Source organism: Babylonia areolata, chromosome 4, assembly GCF_041734735.1.
Source record: "Babylonia areolata isolate BAREFJ2019XMU chromosome 4, ASM4173473v1, whole genome shotgun sequence".
Taxonomy (NCBI): Eukaryota; Metazoa; Mollusca; class Gastropoda; order Neogastropoda; family Buccinidae; genus Babylonia; species Babylonia areolata.
The window spans coordinates 10,869,651-10,890,620 of record NC_134879.1 but is presented as its reverse complement, the minus strand read 5'-3'; the positions used below and the strand labels follow the sequence as shown (position 1 = coordinate 10,890,620).

General features: G+C 38.0%; 1 protein-coding gene across 3 annotated transcripts; it reads left to right on the top strand.

The window, feature by feature from the left end:
• Positions 1-76: 76 nt before the first annotated feature.
• On the top strand, positions 77-19,436 carry LOC143280858 (serine/arginine-rich splicing factor 6-like). Of its 3 annotated transcripts, none has more exons than XM_076585579.1 (8): positions 77-301; positions 6,110-6,233; positions 6,998-7,068; positions 9,319-9,414; positions 11,652-11,721; positions 14,965-15,038; positions 16,220-16,333; positions 17,150-19,436. In XM_076585579.1, exons 2-8 carry the CDS (start codon positions 6,111-6,113, stop codon positions 17,505-17,507), a joined length of 906 nt encoding a protein of 301 aa, XP_076441694.1. In that variant the 5' UTR covers positions 77-301; position 6,110; the 3' UTR covers positions 17,508-19,436. The 3 variants fall into 3 exon arrangements, with proteins under 3 accessions (XP_076441694.1, XP_076441693.1, XP_076441696.1); XM_076585578.1 differs by having other exon boundaries at positions 17,132-19,436; XM_076585581.1 differs by lacking the exons at positions 77-301; positions 6,110-6,233 and adding an exon at positions 6,469-6,527 and having other exon boundaries at positions 17,132-19,436.
• The last annotated feature ends 1,534 nt before the right edge of the window (positions 19,437-20,970 follow it).

Genomic DNA, 20,970 nt, shown 5'->3' with positions numbered 1-20,970 from the left:
TTTTTAGCTTCAGAAAGCTTTCGGTAACTGTCGGCCCATTTCGTGGATGGGATTACGATTGGATCCGGTATGTCCCGAATCATAGAAACGCTTATTTTTAAGAGTTAATTTTCATGAGTCGGTACAAGTCACAATTTCATATAATCCTATTTCGAATATTACTGTATATGATTTTTTGATAATCATAGGTGCCCTTTAAGAAGGTTTGTAAACCCCGTTTGCCAAAACCCAAAGAGCGCCATCTTGTAGCGTGAGTGCAGCGTTACGGAGTTTCAGGTACAAGCTGGGGAGAATTTTGCAGGTAAGAAATATCGTTATGTCCTATGAGCGCGTTCGTTATTTGTATTGTTTATGTTTGAACTATATTGTACATCACACTACATTTAATGAAAGGATTTGATGGGGTAAACAAAATTAACTTGATTAAACTAAAGTGAAATTGGATGACACATTCTGACATTGTAGATAATTGTCATGGTCTTGCGGCTGAACACTCAGTCCGTTGGGTGCATCTGCCATCAAAATCAGTCCGTCTGTGTGAAGACACGATTTTGTGGAAGTAGACATGTATCTAAAGGTCCAACAAGCGACCTGGTATTGGGCCAGTCCACTTAAGTCAACACAAAGGAACGCAGTCAAATTCATGCATGTATCCTTTTTGACCGGTCCAAGTCCAGCAATTGCAAACGGTAACTAGTGCAAGACTGATCGGTGAAAATCTCCGTGAAAAATGAGGCTTTGCTTTGCAAAAAATGTCAGATATTTTTAATTATCCCATTGTGAATGTGTACTGAATACCTTTAAGTCTAGGGTGCCCCCCCATCAGTAGTTAATTAGATAATATGTCCCCTACCCCTCCTCTTCCCCACCCCCTCTCTTACCCTAATATTTTTGGGGGGTTTTAATTTATTTTTGGGGCCCTGCTGTCTTAGATCAGCAAGGGACCAGCTAGCTCGGAAGGGCGAAAAGTGAAGTGATAGTAGCCTGCCGGAGAACCCACTTAGAGTAGGACTAAGTTTTCATCCTCACTAATAGGTCTGTCACTTTCTGTAGCTTGTTTTTCTTTCATCGCAACCCAACAACAATAACGGCGTAAAAATCAAATTGATGATTGTGGCCGTCAACGCAGTGAAAGTGAAATACTGAATGCTCATGTATTCGTCATGTATGTGTCCACACGTGCATGCATACTCGCGAGGTGCCTGTTCAGTGTTGGTTTGCCCGGTATCCGCAATAAAAAGGTACCCAGCACACAAACCATAACAAACACTTGTTTGGTTTTTTTGCTGCACCATCTTTGCTGTTTCACTTTCAGTGGCATTATTCTCACTCATTCGAAGTTCCCATACACAGCCACACTTGGGTTTGTCGCAGTACCAGCGTTTGCAGTCCACAGTGTTCGGTTGGGAGAAGGTAGAACACCAGAGATGCCTCACTGCTGTCAGTCACTTTGGTGGTGTTCAGTAATGCCTAATCTGATTAAAGTATTTCAGACACCACCTATTAAGCCCCTTACTGATGACAATAATGGCTTTGTTTGGAGCCAGAGTGAGTGAGCAATCCTCCTCTCCACCATTCTGGAGACCGCCACCAAGTCCAGTGACAGTAGTCTATAAATTTGCCGACAGTGGAGACCTTGACAGGACTTGCTCAAACTAAAGCACAGAAGTGGAGGGATATTGATTCTTCAGGTCACTGTGAGAGCAGGGCATGAATTTGGGTGTATCATGACTGTATGTTTAATTGGTTTTTTGTTGTTTTGTTTTTTGTTTGTTTTTCAATGAACTTGAATATTTTATTGAAAATAAAAAGAAGCTAGAAGCTTCTATTCACCATGCTCTCACAAGAAATTACTATAGGGAACGAGCAATGATGTAGCGTTCCTAAGAAAGCGGAGCGATGTCCGCTATGATGATATGAGGTCGGCGTTTCCGGTCCTTTCCTTTCGTTTCTCGTGTCAGTCAAATTTAGTATTTGAATATGGAAGAACTCAGGGCGAAGGACAATATAAGTCCGTGAATTAGTTGGGCACAAAGGCTAGTAGATCGTGCGCGTTATTTGGTTTTGATACATGCGATTCAAAGGAATGAGAATTAGTTGGATTCCATCGCAATTGTGTGTTCGGCGTGAGCGCTTACACATTTGAGCAGTTGAAATGCTTCACTGAAAGTCTAGAAGCACACATGCAGTACACTGATCAAATTAAGACTTACAATTTACATGATAACTGGTGGTGATTGTACTTGGCTGACTTATTTTGAACTATGTATAAAAATAATAATAATAATTTTGTTTTGTTTTGGTTGTTATTCACTTGTTTTGTTTTTATTTTTCTTTCTAATTCAAGAGTAAGTCAACAAATGGCCATGACAGCTAGGGAGGATAATACTGCATTGAAAGATAATTTTGCTCTTAGTTTTTATGTATTGTCACGTGTACACATATGGGAGCTTACATCTATTTACTGTGCCAGTTAGTCTGTATGAGTGAGTGAGTGTGTGTGTGTATTGCAGTTGTCGGCTGTCACTGTTCCATGTCATCACAAACATGACTGATAATAGCATGGACATCAGAATCATTCTGTCTGTGATTAAATCAATGATAATGATGAGAATAGAAACTGATTAATACTATGTATTTGTGTGTTTTCTGTGTGTCTGTGCATGTGTATGTGTGCGTGCATGCACGCATGCAAGTTATGCACTTCTAAAGCTAAATGAGGAACTGCTTTTGCCATGTACAGTAATGGATAAATCAGACAATAATGATGCCCACTGTCACTACATAGCTGGGTTGGTTGAGATCTGAACCCCTAGTGGGGATTTACTACGAAGATTTAAAACTTAAGCTGCTGTAAAGTTTGGGGACAAGGCCAGTTACATGAGTACCATCTTACTGGATGATTCCCCATAACTTGACAGAATTATGTATGTAATCCTGCTGGCCTCATACTGTCACATGTATGTTCATCTGCAGTGTGATTCATTTAAGATTGTATCTATTATTTTGCCCTTATGCATTTGATCTGTTTACTTTTGTCTGCTTGATCTAGTAATCTGACTGATTTTACCTCCTACACACACACACACACACACACACACACACACACACATATATATATATATATATATATATATATATATATATATATATATATATATATATATACAGTGTATATTTGCATTTATTTTATGACACCGTTAACATATTTTCACAAAGGTATTTTAAAAATGACCATTTTGACAATGTACTGAACCATCCACAATTATTCATTCATTGCAACTGATAACATAATGAATAGTAATCTATTTTAGACTCTCTCACCATGTTAATGTCTGTTACTATTAGCAGTCTTGTTGCCTTTTAGTTTTACTGGATCAAACATAAATTGTGTTATTGCTTCACTCCTTATGAAAACAAGTCTAAAGGCATAGTTCTTGTCTTGTACACTGCAACATGTGCTTCAAGATTAAACAAATGATGTTTGTCTTCAGTTCGTTACAAATTTGACCATACAGCACTGAGCTAATGTCTTTCATCTGTAACTGTTCTTTCAAGTTTCTGTTTTCATATATATGTCTGTTTATTTCTTCCCTCATCCTATCAGTGAATGTTCTAGCAGTCAGTTCTTGCATCCTCAAGAGCATAAGCTGCTGATACACTATCTTTTTCCATTTCTGGTTCAGCATCATGGGCCTCTGGCTCTTGTTCCACTTCTTCACTTGCATATTGCATGTCCACTTGTGTGTGCATGTGTGTGTTGCATATTTTTCATCAGCATGGTTGAAATGGAATGAGTATTTTTTAAATTATAAATTGTATGTGTCTCACACCATGGCGACATGTCTAAAAAATGTAAATTCAAATGGTTTGCATTGGTATGTGATGTGTGGGGAAAAAAAGGGGGGGGGGGGGTATTCTTTTTATTTAGTTCAAGTGGTTTATTGCATGTTGTCTGCTTTAAGATACAAAGAGGCAAGTCCAAGGAATTCTCATCTGATTTGATCATATTTAGAGTTTGTTAAACTGCCTGTTTCCTGAACTGATTTAACAAATTACCATTCATTCATTTCAATAAAGAAATCAAACATATAAAAAAAAAATAAAGAAAAACCATTTATTTCCAAAGAGAGAGAGAGATTTGATCTGGAAATCATTTATTCTAGTTCAGAATTCACAGACGCGCGCGCGCGCGCACACACACACACACACACACACACACACTGATAGGTACACAAATATAATTATTGCACAAAAATCCTGTCAAGCAAGTTGGGTTTTGCTGCTGTTCAAGAATCCGACTAGCATATGTGGTATGTCATTTACAACGTCTTAAACTAATCAAAATTGATGGCAGGATGTTATTGGTTTGAATTCAGTTGTGTCTCCTTGAGAATCAAACAGAAAATTACATTTGTGACATACACTAGTACTATGCGGACACTCTGCACACAGTATACTCATCGGCCACTACGACTCTCACACAAAACATACACAAACAGGAAAATGTAAATCCCGTTAAAAACATCCCTGACAGTGTCTTGAACTATCACGCATACCTCAAATGTGATGATCATGGTTTTGTGTGTGATCGCTGCAATCTGAACTCATTATCTTCTTGTGATTTCTACCTGCTTTCATTTCTTTCCACTTTAGAGATTTGGAAGAATTTCATTCCCACATCATTTTTCAATTCTTCGATCATACAAAGCGTTGTTGCAATCAACAAAACATCAGCGAACTTATAGCTCTGAAAGCATCAACAATGCTTACGATCGAGGATGTGCAAGTTTGTTTACACGTTGCATCTTACCAGAATGGTGAACGATCCCACAATCCATTGCACGTGATGTCATGCGCTCATTCCATATTAATACAAATTAATATTAAAGGTCTTAGAAACAAAAATTTAATTAAACAAAGGCAGCATCATGGTCAGATTGGTTCAGCATTAAACATCTGGTTACCAGTCGTTTCGCCCCATCGTCAGTTCACCCCCAACCAGTTCGCCCCCATACCACAGATCGTTTTGCCCCATTCGTGGTCGTTTCATCCCCAACCAGTTCATAAAATATAAATGTTTGATTGTGTATTGTTTTCTTTGAATTTGCGGAAGGATAGTGGTAGTGATAATTATAGCCAAAACAGGATGGCTCTAAAATTGAACTGTATAAGTAAATTCGCATCTTACTCTTAGTTGCACCTCCTGCTAAATTTATCCCTTCAAGGAGAGACAAGCCTGCTAAAACAAAGAAGCCTTCATAGCCTAGGGTTATTGAAACAGAAACAGTTTTAGGAAAAGATTAATTAAAAACTGTAAAACGAGTAAGAAGGAAAAGAGCAAAAACCCACAACATGGAATCTTGGGGTTCTGATCATAGGAATATTGGCCTATGTATGGGTCTATGCATTTATAGGCCAAAAGTTATTATTAGCCTATAATTATAGATAGGCCTATGTATTTTTTATCCTGGATCAATGGGTGTGTGTATGCAAATAAAAACATAAAAAGTATGTTGGTCTGTTTAACTTTTTGACTTTATTGGAGGAACACACACACACACACACACACACACACACACACACACACACACACACACACACACACACACACACACACACTTCTTCATTGGTATCAGTCGTGCATGCGATATCACAGTCTGTTAGCAATATAGAACTATCTGTCTTAACCAGGCAGCCCCTGGCAAAGGGGGCGAACTGACAAACTGACGAGGGGTGAACTGACAATGGGGTGAAATGACCGGTTACGAAGCATCTATTCTTATTCAGTGACCAGAGTTTGAGGCCCCATTTCAGCATGGCGTGTTCTTGGGAAAGGCACCTTAAGTTGAGGAAGGTTGAAGCAGGGGAAAGAGGAATGGGTCCCATCTCATATGCTGAGCCCTTTTGATAATTAGACAGTGAATATGAATTTGCTGCCCCCAGCCCCTGGCCTTGCAACATATGAAAGACATGGGAGCTTTATTCTGTTCCTGTAGAACTAGAACTTAAAAGGCAATAGGCTGGTTGATTGATAGAAGGTGAACATCAGGTGAATGAGAGGAGTGGTTACAGGAAAAGTTTAATCTTGTTTGCTCTTTTGTTTCAGAATGGGGACCAGAGTGTACATTGGCCGTTTGCCCTACCAAGCAAGAGAAAAGGATGTTGAGAGATTTTTCCGTGGCTATGGAAGGATCAATGACATCATGCTGAAAAATGGATATGGATTTGTTGTAAGTGTAGTTTTTTAATTCCATTGGAAGAGGTAGATAATTGCTAAAAAAAAAAAATAATAATAATAATAATAATAAATAAAGAGATTTTTCCGTGGCTATGGAAGGATCAATGACATCATGCTGAAAAATGGATATGGATTTGTTGTAAGTGTAGTTTTTTAATTCCATTGGAAGAGGTAGATAATTGCTAAAAAAAAAAAAAAAAAAAAATAATAATAATAAATAAAGAGATTTTTCCGTGGCTATGGAAGGATCAATGACATCATGCTGAAAAATGGATATGGATTTGTTGTAAGTGTAGTTTTTTAATTCCATTGGAAGAGGTAGATAATTGCTAAAAAAATAAATAATAATAATAATTAAAAAAAATAAATTAAATAAATTATTCATGTTAATCATGCACCTTGCTTTCTGATTGATGGGAATTAATGAAACAGACTTAGCAGTTGATTCTTTTCATTGTCAGTTGTAACTTATTTATTGGGGATTTTCCCCACCAACCACAGTGCAGTTATGTGCAGATCAGTTTTAGTAACCCAGTTTCAAATACCTGAATTCAGAGGCTGATCAATGACACCACACAGTCGCATCCCACAGTTAACACTAACATTTATGAACATGATGAAAGTTGAATGAAAAAATCTGAAACTAGTAAAAAGTGAATGAAGACTTAAATTTAGTTGAAAGAAAATCTTATCTTTGTTATGTTATTGTTGGGGTGTTCTTAGAAAATTTACACTTTTTTTTTTCCTCCCCTCCAGGAATTTGAAGACTACAGAGATGCAGATGATGCTGTGTATGAGCTCAATGGCAAAGACCTGTGTGGTGAAAGGTATGTTTCAAATTTTGTCAAGAGACATGAATTCAACCTCAGTGTTCCACAGCGTATATATTCAACGGTATTAATGCTCTACTATTTGTATTTCCCCCAGGATGTATAGTCTGCGTCTTTTGGATAGTTCTATTTTGAAGTTGATTTGACGGGCGCAATAGCCAAGTCTGAGGGTTCTGGGTTCAAATCACAGTAACGACATCAGGTGGGTAAAGGGTGGAGATTTTTCCGATCTCCCAGGTAAACACATGTTAAGACCTGCTGGTGCCTGAACCCCCATCGTGTGTATACGCAAGCAGAAGATCAAATATGCACGCTAAAGATCCTCTGTAATCCATGTCGGCGTTCAGTGGGTAATGAAATCAAGAACATATCCAGCATGCACATCCCCAAAAAGGGAGTATGGCTGCCCACATGGTGGGGTAAAAAAAACAGTCATACAAAAGCCCACTCATGTACATATGACTATGAGTAAACGTGGGACAAATGAAGTTGATTTGTTCCAGTAGTTTGCAGTCACAAAGCTTGATAACTCTTCTTTCATGAAATCCACGAGGAGCAACAGCCAATTGCTTTCTTTATGATGATTACAGGATATTATTGTCAGTACCACTTTCAGAAAACTTAAAATAGTGGATGACGAAGCACAACCTGGCTCTTATGGCTTGAAATAGCAGTGTTGAAAAGATCGTATGTGATTTTGTCACCAAAGAGGTTGCAAAAGCTTTACAAGTCATTGAAGGCTATGAGATTAGTAAAAGTGATTTGCAGAGAGGGTGGAATGTGGGGTTAGTTGAGTTAGATATTGCAATAAAAAGAGAGGAGGCCAAGAACAGCTGTGTGGTAACTCAGAATAAAATTACTAAAAAGACAAATACCTCCTTAGTTGGGTCAGGGTGTTAGGAAGAGATTGATGACGGGGATGGAACAATTTCCAGTGTTGCATGAATCACAAGGACAGCAGCATTTTTTTTTTATATCACACTTGCATTGATCCAAGAAGGGGATCATCTTTCACCTGCAGGTGAAAATCTTAGCAGTACTCCGCCCCTCTCCATGCACTGTGTGCCAAGTGGGGGTCACTATTATTCTGTTTGGTATTAAAGTGAGCATGAGGTGAGTGGGTGTTGCTCAGGCAGGCATGGCATGTGAAGAATATGTCTGTAATTTCTGTTTCTGTTGAAAAAAAACTAAAAGGAACAGTTCACTGACTACATTTTTACAGCAGTTGCAAGGAAACTGTGATTGAATGATGGGCGGATATGTGTAGAATACCAGAACTTTATAATTCAGTACTATGTGCATAAAAGTACAGTATAGATTTTTTTTAGTTTTCACAGATTTTTTAGGTGCTTTTACTAACAATCTGTTAGTGTTACTTATAATCAGAGAGTATGTGCAGCATGTTTTTCTCATGTTTTTGGGTCATCATTTCTAACCATGTGTGTTAGATAAACTATCTGTCAGAAATGGATTGCCTTTCATAAAAGTATTGATTATCATAATATATACTTTATTGCCATGGTTTGCCTGCTAGAATTTTTAATAGCGCTCAGCAGCCCCAAACCACTTGGCAAATTGGAAGCACAAGTTAAAATTATTTCCTGGCAATGAAGAGGTTAAGACCAATGGTCTGAAGACAATATAGTATATGATGTCATGAAATTTTTATTTTGTTTGTTGTTTTTTGTTGTTAACTACTTCGCCACGGCAGCTTATTTTTGTTGTTGTTGTTTGTTGTTGCTGGTGTTTTTGTTGTTGTTTTTTTGTTTGTTTTTTTACAATATTTTCACTTGGCTGCTCATTGCTTGTGTTGTTTTTTTTTGTTTTTTTTTTTTTTTTTTATTGGTGTTACCATTAGATTAAATGCAATTCTGATTGGATTAAGTTGTGGTCAGCATTCGCTCTGTGACATCATTGACAGCCAGCCAGCTAGAAATTTCAGTTCATTGGAATCACTGCATATTGCAGAAAAACATTACTTTGCTAAGAAGTAATTTTATCTCCTGGCAATAAGCTGAAACAGGTTGATCATTGAGTCTGTTGAGGCAAAATGCTATTGACATGGTGAACATTGTAGAATATGTGTACTTGTCAATAAAATTCGAGAAGTGGTCCCTTCCATTTAACTTGACTGTTGTTATTCAGCTTAAAGATCGTAACATTTCTTGACAGTTGTTTTTCTTGCTGTCCATTTTTCATCATTCCTTCATGTGGCCAGAAGTATAGTTTGTTGTTGAATTGTTACAGAGTGATTATTGAACATGCTCGTGGAACATCTCGAGGAGGAGGCGGCAGCTATTATGGTGGAGGAGGGTCGTCCAGAAGATCTGGCTGGGTTGACAAGTAGGTCACATAGCGTACACAGATTTAAGTTGTGTTTTTGTTTGTTTTGTTGTTGTTTTTTGTTGTTTGTTTGTTTTGTATTTTTAGAATAGGTGAGTTGTGGTTATGGACCATCTTTTTGGGTCATAATTTCTGTGACTGAAAACGTTGATTGAACGTCTCAAAGAATACATGTACATCTTTTGCAACAGATCAGGATTAACTTTCAGCCATATTCATGATATTGCTATAGACCTGTGCATATACAATGTATTTTCAATCACATTCTATATATCTCTCTCTCTCTCTCTCCCTGTGTCTTTCTCTCTCTTCTGTTTTGCCTTTTAATTACTTTTTTTTTTTTAGTTCCCCTTTTCTGTTTGAGATATACAATATATCATATGGTTTTCACTTGATTTGTTTCTCAAACTTTTTACTTTGGATTATGGTTTCTTCAAGTTGATGGTGTTTTTCTTTCTTTCTTTCTTCCTTTCTTTTTCTGTTTGTTGTTTTTTTTCCGCTTCCTCCATTTTTTTCTTGTTCTTCTTTGCACTTATATGTTTTTAATGATTTTCTGGAAAATATAATTTGTTGATAAAAGGCATGGTTAAACGAGGCTTGTAGCTTATTCTTTTACCCTCGATAAAACATTTGAGTTCTGTCTTGCCCCATCAGTGAACTTGGTAGATTAGACTTTTATCCTTGCACTTTTTAAGTTCAGGTGACATGGACTTGTCGAATGAGTGACAAGATACAGAACTCGGGCTTCTCATATGTATATACAAATTCCAAACTCATATATCATGCACTCAACCTCATTTGCCTTATGCAATTTCTCATTATTGCAGAGGACATATTTGCACTTTACCATGTGTCCAAGTCTTGCCCCTGTTTTCTGTGAAGTAAAATATTGCAGATGTTGGTATGCAGTTTTGCTGTTATCTGACGCAATCAAACTGAGGATGTTCATGCTAAGTGCTGAATTATGAACAGGTGGCAAGAATCATTTGTCAGGAAAATTTTGGATGTTCAGTTTAGGAAATGTTCTGGAGATGTATATATTTACAACTCTGGGTATTTGGATATATGCTAATTTGCAACACTGGGTATTCCTTCTCTTTTTCCTCTTTTTCTCTCTCTCTCTGTACAGTTATTCATAATACTTGGTCTCCCCCACACCCACCAAATAACCTTTCTGTTGATACAGTTGTGAATGCTTATGATGAAAATGTTCCTATTTGTGCAGACTATTAATGAGAGCTTTCTACAGGGTGCCCAGGTCCTGTAAATTTTGTTTGCCATTTATATAAGAGAAGTATCGACTTTATCACCGTAGCTTTAAAATACAGGGTTTACTTTTATGTGCAAATCTGGTTATATTCCCATTGGAAACAGCCTTGAACCTCATTTCAAAGAATTTACAAGTCAAAAAGAAAGTTATTCTTTCAGATTTTGCTAATTAGTATGAAACTAATGCTTGGAATTTTTTTTACCCTCATCTTTAGATTAAAGCTTAACTATATTTAGATATTAACAATATTACAAATGGAAATGTGTAATACACACACACTCTCGTTTTCATTGAAAGATATAAGAAATAAAATTTTAAAAATAGAAGTGAATATACTTGTCATTCTTTATAAATTTATAATCAATTACCTTTGATTTTTTTCAACAATGCATCTGCTTGGTCGTCTGCATATCATGTTTAAATATTCAGTCTTAAGCTCTTTGAGGCTTTCTTTTTTTTTCTTTTCTTTTTTTTTTCTGTGAGCATCAAATCAAACATTTGACCTTTACAAATGAATTACCTTAAGATCTTTCACAAAACTGTTTCAGACAGAAACTTATGTACTGAATCTCGGCCACTGCCAGTTTGTGTCGCTGATAATTTCTTTAATAATAGCTGAATACTTTTTTATATATGTGTGTTCATTAAAGATGGGGATCAAATTCAGACCCTGTACCGACTTAGAAAATAGATTAAGGAAATTAAAAGTAGACACTGAATCCTTGCATTTGGGTCCTTCATGCCAAGTCAGTGGATGATCAGGGGCAGTAATACACAATCTGTTGAATCCGCTTGATGGAAGAAGGGGAATGATACCAAAAGAAGACATGAAAACCATCTGGTTTGGGGTTGGGCGATTTGAAATAGCTTTCTTGCAGTACCTTGGTCTAATAAGGGGGAAATCCTAATGTGTGCTGAAATTCACTCAGACAATTTACGAGTCGCTGGGCCCCCTGTTACATTTCAGGTATGGGCCTCCTACTCGGACTGATTATCGTTTGATTGTGGAAAACCTCTCATCCCGTGTCAGTTGGCAGGTATGTACTTACTCTGATGGCCTAGATATATGATGTTTATGTAACCTGATGACATGATTTCGTTTAATTTGCTGACGCAGTTTCAGGGAAGGCTTACTTCAGCATTCTGCAGTCGAGGACAGAAGTCATCTCACTCTTTTTCTCCCTACTTAACCCTATTATAAGTGACACACACTAGTCTATCCAATCACTACAATTTTTTTTTAACACATAAAGGGGAAGAACATCTGTTTTCCATCATGTCATGCCGTTTTATGAAAAATGGTTTAAAGTCACCCACCACCACTTTTTGTGCTTTCAGCATTGTCCTTTATATACTAATGCACCAGTAAATCAGTGAGAATTTGGCTGAAACCAGAAAGATGATTCGCCAGAACTGAAGCAGGATAAAGCTAAACCTTATATGTTAAGCAATAAGCACAGGTCCTGTTCTGAACTTGGCACAACGTGCCAACATGCTGTATTTCCAGTTTACTGCAGTAGTTTTCCCTGTACCACTGAGGAATTAGTCTTTACACATTTCTTCACATAACACCATTAGAATTGATTTTCTTCTGCTACTTCAAATTTTCCCCTGACTACCATCTGCTGAGTTCGTCCCCTTTATATTTAGATTTTATGTTAATTTTGATTCCATTTAAGGTAATTATTGATGTGTAGTTCATTGTCTTATGAATTTCACAACCCCATCTCACCTTGCCCTGATTGCAAGTCTAATTTTATTCATGAAAGCAGGCCAGTACTTGTTATTGGTAAATGTTGACAATTTATATATATCTGTTGTTAGTAGAGATTCTCTCTCTCTCTCTCTCTCTCTCTCTCTCTCTCTCTCTCTCTCTCTCTCTCTCCTGTTGCTTTTATCACCATGGAATTGCTCAAAAATATATTAATGTATATGATGTTTCCATCTGTTCAAACAAATGAGTATGGGCATCTGTTTGGGCATGAATTCATCTTGACACTTTTTTTCTTTCTTTTCACCTAATATCATAGTGTCCATTCTGTCTGCAATAACTTTAAGTCCTGTCTTCAGCTGTACTTGCTGAGGCAAGTGCTTAAATTTTTTGGCAGCGTTTCAGTCTGTGTTACACAAAAACTTGGACTGACACAGTGAGTGCGTATGGGCACAGGTGTGTCAGTATGCATTGATGTGTCCATGCACTTGCAGGTGCAGCTCCATAGATTGTGCACAAGCATTTGTACATTTGTGTGACTGATAAATGGTGCTGATAATGAGGCAGTAAGCAAATTGGGCAAGTCTCCTGCTGAAGAACGAGTCTGCACGTCACAATGATCAAAACGTAGATCAGTTGCCTTTCAGAGTTATGTTGCAGGAAATGATTAATGTTTCTTTTTGACAATTTGCAGGTTGGTTCATTGAATGTTATTAAATCTGTCCTGCTCCATTGAATACATTTCTTTCTATTCCAAAAAGGAATGCACAGTTAAATCATTTGAATGTATCCTTAGATTGATGTCAGTTTTATTGCTTATGTGATTCAGGAAGCTATGTGATGTCCTCTCACACTGCCTCTGTCTGTTCCTTTGTCTCTCCCCTCTGTGTCTTTGTTGATTATATGATGTTTCCTATAAGGCCAAAAAATATGTTCTTGTGATTGGGGTTTCCTGCCAAATTGTTTTTCCTTGCTCTCCAGTAACATGCAGAAGCAAGGAAAAGCTACATCAGAATACACTTGGAATAACTTTGGCTGCAATTTTGTAATGGGGGATCAAGCCAGCAGTGTTTTGTTATCATTTTCCTAAAGTATAACAATATTTTACACACAAAGTATATATATAGTCATTTAGATACAGATATTAACTGAAATCTTCAATGTTTTATCCAGAAGTATAAAAGGGAACAATTAGCATTTGGGGTCCAGTCTATAAAGTGGAGGTAAATTTTGAAACTCGTTGGGGATTTGTGTTTAAGTAGATGAAGTTTTGATAAATTAACCAGTAACCTTCTGTCCATGTTTCCCCATATGAAACCCCAATCACCTTTTCTCTTTCTTTTTTTCTTTTTTTTTCTTTTTTTTTTTTCTTCTTTCTGGTTTTTGTTTTTTGGCCTGATGGAGTGGTATGAACACACTAAATATAAAAAGTATTGTTTTCTTATTAGCTCTTGGATTGAGTGACTGTTGAGGGGAAGTGATCAAAAGATGTTCTGAGGGTCGCTACTCGATCGTCCGCTCCCAAGTTCCAAAATGAGGGGCATCCCAAGATGACATGAGGAAGAGTAAGATGAAGTATCTGGATGAGGCATGCTCATCAGGGCAAAAAGGAGTCCAATAACCATGGTTCGCCATCCTAAAACAACTGGTAGTCAGTGCCTGGGTTTCTTCATCGGTCAGTATCAGTGCACCCCTACTTGATAAGTGGCTGGGAAGACTTTCCACATGAAAGGTCTTTGTGGCTGGGTGTGGAGAGGAAGGAGGCAAAAAAGTCTAAAGCGATAACGAGAGGTCCCTGGGTCACTGGCAAAGATGAGTCTGGCTGGCAGGCCTGAGGGGTGTGGGGGCCTCCTTGCTTCGCACGTGCTGAGAGTGAGAAACCTGGCTGTGAGGTCCACGCCCTGCCCTCACCACCTGCCTGCTGCTCAATAGGGTTTCCTTGGCCTAGTAGACAGAAATTGCCAAGGTAATCATCATTCAGTTTGTTTTAATCTGAACCCTCTTATTGGTGGTTCTCTCTGTAATCCCAACACATATTTTCCCTTTTTTTTTCTTTCTTTTTTTTTTCATATACCGATCAGAAAACAACACTCATGACATACATTCACCAAACAAAATAGAAATGATTTTTTTTTTTTTTTTATGTTTATCATGCACAAAACAAAGATAAAAGGGAATCTGTTAAATGATAATACAAGTCTGTTCAATCAGGTGGTTATTGCACAATATTAGATTCTTGTGACAAAGAATGCATTTTTTCATATTTGTTTCCTATAATTTTTTTCTCATGTCGTTCTCTTTTTCTTTTTTTTCTTTTTTTTTTTTTTTTAATGATTTGTTGTATGTCTAATTCTTTGTTTTATGCTGCCCTTTGTGTTTTTGTTTGAAGTTAGGTGTTTCAATACCAAGGACAAACCTTTGTAAGTATTTTTTTTTTCTTGTTTGGCCAGTGTCTTCATACATGTATGCATATTTTGCCACTATATATTTGAAAATGAACAATCTGTACAACTTCTGATAAAGACCTTGTTGTGCAGATACCTACTGTTATGTTTGATTTTGTTTCAAGGACCTCAAAGACTACATGCGCCAAGCAGGAGAAGTTACATATGCTGATGCTCACAAACGACACAGGAATGAAGGGTAGGTTGATTGATTGACATTACTGGTCTAAGATCTCTTCTCAGAAATAGCATGAAATTTGTTTACCCTTAGGCTGTCAAGTGATTTAGCGAACAACTGAATCCTGTTTGCTAGGGAATTTTCAGACAAACAGGTTGATGCAGAACAAAAAATGATTGATATATCAACTGACACCGGTAAAGCATATACTTATTTTCTGAAAAGAAAATAGACAACACGCGGGGGGGGGGGGAGGGGGGGAATGTAATGATTAAATGAATATGTGATCCACAAGAAATTTTCTCAAAAATTAACATTGCACACACACACACCATTCCTAACAGATAAATATATATCAAAATCAGCAGCCCAATGTCAAACCCACTGAACTGAAAGTTAGACACACCACCATGCCCACCCCACTGTCCCTCCTTTTTCCCACTTGACCTCTTGTCTTGCTTTGCTTTTCATGCTGTAATCTGATAACTCTCCCATCCCCACAACCTCTTGCAGGCCAGTCTGTCACACATCGCATGTTCTGTTCTCAAATCAGTGCTGTCTGCTGGAAAGTCAAACTTTGTTCTGCTCTTTGGATAAAGAATTGGCTGATATTCCTTACCTTCCTCTTCCAAAGAATAGTCAGATTGCAGTTTATCTTCGTCTTCTTCAAGAAATCATTCTGATTTTCATTGAGCAACAGCTTTACGCTTGCTCACACTTGGTTTTGACAAGGCGTTGCCATTTTCTTGCCCACAAAGATAATGAATTGTTGACATGCTCCAGTCAGCCCAATAAAATCACCTGTAAAAACACATTCTGGGTGATGTAGAGTGTTTCCATGTTTCAAAGAATGGGGGGAAACTTTGCAAAGCTTAAGTTACCAATGAAATAATTCCGTAACAGCCAGATTCTCAGGGATTTTTCTGTGTTTGGCAATAAGTGTACGTGCAGCTGCTGATTTTAATACCTGTATATTAGATAAGTGAAGCTTTCATATTGTTGCTATTTGTACTCTTTAAGAAACCCAGCTGTTTCACTGTTTACACTGGTTATGTTTGGTACATGTGGAAACTGTTGGATTTTTTCTATGAGAAGACATTTGTTTTCTTTTGAGGATATGGATTTCATTGTATTATTATTTTAATTTGAAATATTCATGAAAAAGATGGAGCCTTGAAAATGTTCTTTTTACATTTTAACAGAATCATCGAATTTGCTACATACTCTGACATGAAGAATGCTTTGGACAAATTGGACAACACAGAGATCAATGGACGTAGAATCAAGCTGGTTGAAGACAGGCCAAGGAAGCGAAGGTACATTTGTTTCGTTTACTTTTTAAGCTGTGTTAAACTGTCTTGTCAACTGGCCATATATTCTCCTGTGTTTTTCTTAGCCTGAAACAAAGTAACTAACTGTCTTTTCAATAGTCATACCCCACCCATCCACCCCATTCCCCTGTCTGCCACATGCAGAAAAGGTTTACCTTTATTTAGAAGGATAATTTTATTGGTACCGTAAAAACAGATAGAGCTGTAAGGTAACATGGAATCATTCTTTGACAAGCTACTGACCCTGTTTCGGGTTCATTTTAGAGGATTCAACATCCAGGAGTAAATGTGCCATGCAAAAACCTATGCCTGTCATTTTGCTGCACTAATGTAAAATGACTTTTAGTATCGGAGCACCTTCAGTCATGTCTTTATTATTTAACTGTCATCAAGATCATTGTCATGTTTAGATTATGTTGGGCTGTTTTGAAAGTATTACTCCCATCAGTTTCTGAAGCTTTTGTCAGCTACCATCCTTGAAATGAATGAGTATCCAAGATGATTTTTTATTTCCATAATTTAATCAGTATCATCATTCATTCAGGTGATAGAATGGTGGGTTTTCGTTGTTGGTGTTGTTTTTGTTCTGTTTTGCTTTCAAGAATAGAAACATATGGAAATGGAAATAAAATGGAATATTGCTAATTTAAAAATTTGCTAATCACAGACTTCCCAAAAAATGCAAATTCTTTCCTGCTTGCTGAAGATCTTGAATGTAAAGGCATAGAATTACCATGTATTTTTCCTCGCTGAAGTAAGTTTGATTTTGGCGTGTTGTATCAGCCACTCCTACTCTCGCAGCAACAGTCGCTCGAGATCACGGAGCCGCCGAAGGAAGTCCAAGTCCCGCAGCCGTTCCCGTCGTTCCCGCAGCCACAGTCGCTCACGCAGTGAATCCCGCAGCCGCTCAAATAGCAAGTCCCGGTCCAGGTCCAAATCTCCCAGCAAGGATCGCAAATCCAAGTCTCAGGACAAAGACAAGAATGATATCAAGAAGATCTCAAAATCCCGATCTCGCTCTAGATCTGTCTCCCGTTCCCGCTCCAGGTCGCGGTCCAGATCCAGATCCAGAACACCTGATGATCACAGAGCTGATGGTTCCCCTCGGCCAAATGGAGATGGGCAGCAAAAAATGGATGATGAGGAGGAAGATGATTGAGAATGAGTGTTGGTATAGGTGTTTTTTTATGTTCTTTTTTGCGTGCTTGTGTGAAAGGAAGAGAATGCAAGTGTCATGTAGGTATAGGATTGTTCTTCACTTGAACATTGACATTTTTTGTTCTTGTTTTTGTTTTTTCACTTTTTTTTTTCAAGCAAAGTTTCCCCTTTTGGTTGACCCAGGTGATCAAATTCTGTCACATCCTTTGAAGTGCTAATGATTGTCATTGATCATTCTTTTTTCTTCTTTTTTTTTTTCTTTAATTATGTACTTTTGAAATGTAGATCTGTTGGGAAATGTTTGAATGATATGCCTGAAATACTCTTCTTTGTCATAAGTGAGGGGTCCACGTCATCAGTAAAGTAACTGGTTTTTATTTTCCTGAATGTTTTCACTTTAGCAAATAAAATGTATTTTGTTTGGTAATTGTTGTTGGTGTTTGATATGAACATTGGAAGAACATTGAAATGTCTGTCACACAGTAACTGATTGTGTGCGTGCTTGTTAGAGAAACAATTGGACAGGCAGGACAGCCAAGTTGTTAAGACTTCAGACTTCACTTTGAGACTGTGAGATCCACAGTTCAAATCCTAGCAGTGCCTGGTGGGTTAAGGATCAGCCTATCTGCATACCACAGGGGGGCTTAAGGATGGATGCCTTTCCAGCCTCCCGTATTGGTATATATGCAGATATGATAGTCCCTAAACATTGATCTCTTTAATGTGTATACCAATGCAGAACACGGAACTATGTGTGTTGATAAGCCCCACAATCTCTTGTCAGTGTTAAGCTGGTTGTGAAAGTTGAAAATCATTCGGCATGCACCCAACCCTAAAAGTAAGGAAATGTGGTATAATAAGGGTCACAAGCCCACTTGTAGAAATAGATGAACATTGGAATCTCAGCCCACATATACAAGAGGAGAAGGGAAAATAAAATAATTGTATTTCTGCCTTAACTCACTCTGGACGATGGAACGCTATAGTGTTCCTGACGTAAGGTAGCGTTTCGGACAACTAACACTATAGTGGTTTCGACAGTTAAATTTTTCCACGTTTTCCTCATGAGGTAACATGACAATCGCAGCTACACCGGGCATTGCAAACATGTCAAGGGTTGAATGGAAAGTTTCTTCGTGAGATCCCATAACAACACACTCCACAACGAGTTCAGGACCCCACATATGTATCGAAAATGGCATCGCAGGCGATACAAGTGGAGATTTTTTGAGCAAACTAGATCACGACAGCAGCTTTTACTGCTGCTGAAGTGATTGAAATGCTTCAAACTGAAGGTTTCGACATCAACGAGGATGATGAAGACATTGATCAAAGTATCTGCAGTGAAGAAAGCTCTACCAGCAAGTAGGTACTGATAGTGATTCAGCTTCTGAGAGCAGTGAAGAGGGAGGGGGGTGGGTGTTCTCGCAACATGAGGAAAAGGGTTAGTGGGTCAAGTACAGTGAGTTTCATTCAGTTACTTTTTGTATTTTTTGTGATTTTTTTTTTTCCTAACACTAACAAATAGGTCATCTGTAGGGAAAAGCAAGGGAGAGAACAAGTCGTCCCGTCCAGAGTGAGTTTAAACCTCCATCCCATCTTTGTCCAATCCTCTCTCTCTGTGTCTCCAGTTGAACACTGAATTATGCAAGTCTTTATCATTTGGTATGTTTCCCATTGAATGACATACTGTAGGTGAATCACATGTTCAGAACTTTCTTAGTAAAGTCTCATTTCACAAATGTAAAATAAATCACATCATATCATTTTTCATAAATGGATTATGATCCCAGTTACAGGTGTGTCATTATGCATGTACAGTGAATGTCATATGATGATGTAAAAAGACTGCATGGGATGTGTTGTCAACAAATCTTATACATCTTTATTTTTTAAGAGGAAACTGTAATTAAAGATTTCAAAATCAAAAGATTATCTGTGTGGTGTTTGATGTAAATCAGCAACAACAAAATCTGTGAAGGTTTGGTGTAGATGGACAAAAATCTATAAATTGAAGAGGTTTGTTTAAGCACATAGACCAGAAACTGTCATCTTGTGTTAATATTGTCCATCTGTGTAGAGTGGAAGTATGCCTGCTTTCTTTCTTCTAATGTGTACGATCACTTTCATAAGGAACCTTTAACAAAACTGGTGTCAGTGTAGAATTTTTATCAGTTTTTGCTTCCAAATCAGATGAGCAGGAGTCCCTGTTAGGCTAAATTCAAGCACACTATGACTGTATGATGATTTTGAGTGAATGTGTTAAATGTGAGGCATATGTTACGGACTGTCTGAATTTCAAAAACAATTCCCAGTGGTCTTCCTCTTATGCATGGATTCAATTTCTCAAGGAGGTGTAACGCCTGTGGACAAACCCATATATGCTGCCACAAATCTGCTAAGCAGATGCCCGACCCGCAGCATGTTTAGGCCTTGATGCATATAGTTACACAAAAGGGGAGACGATTCAAACCCAGACCCTATTTGACACATTGGCAGATAAGCAACCTGACTATTCTGCCATTGTCCTCCTATGCAGAGCTATATTTATTGTGCGAGTACCAGAAACATGCAGTGAATAACACTTTACTTTTAATACTGAATTTAAAATTATGTGGATTGTCACACATCCACTCCCAGTTTTTCAGAGCCCACAAGATTTTTTATTTTTGAATCTCTGCAAACATAACCACCATACTCGGCAGTTATTGGATGGAGACCCACCATGGGCCACAGACTTCGTTTTCAGGGATGCCAGAGGGACTGAAACCCAAAAGCTTACTGTAGTAGGATCCAGGGACAGCGTCCTGCTGAGAGGTTAACCTCCCTGAAGCTGACAAAACATGTGTTTGCAACCCCAAGAACTGTGCTGGCATCAACAGTTTTCACTGTTCTGCAGTTTTTTGTTCTGATTTTGGGAGGGGGGGTCTTTTTTTAACTTGCACACACACAAAATAAATGTTTCCTTTAGTTACCTACTTCCGGGAGGTTATTGGCCGTAGTTCTCTCATTTTCTCCGCATAGGCGGATAGTAGTTTGCACAGGACAGGAGTGTCAGACCCCTGCCGGAGTCTGCACTAGTTGGGTCACGGTAAGTATGTTATTTAAACGTAATTTTAGATAGAAAATTTCCTTTTCCTTTAGGCCTGAATTCTGAGAGCTATCATGGCCTGTTGCTGGGAGATGACATACCTTTATCATTTATTTTAGTCATGAGTGTGTGGTTAGGCATTCACATTGTGTATGTGTCGGTATAAGTGGATGGCAAGGGGTAATGAGGGTGAGGAATGCAGAAACCACTGTAGGGACAGTTCCAGAAAGGTAAGGTGGTGCAAACAGCAGTCACATCTACATGGTGGCTGCATGGAAATGGCATACCAGGCTGCGTGTTGATAGGATCTGACCTTTCAGGATTTCCTCCACACCTTATGACTTCCACCTCCATCTCTACTGTCAGTTACTTC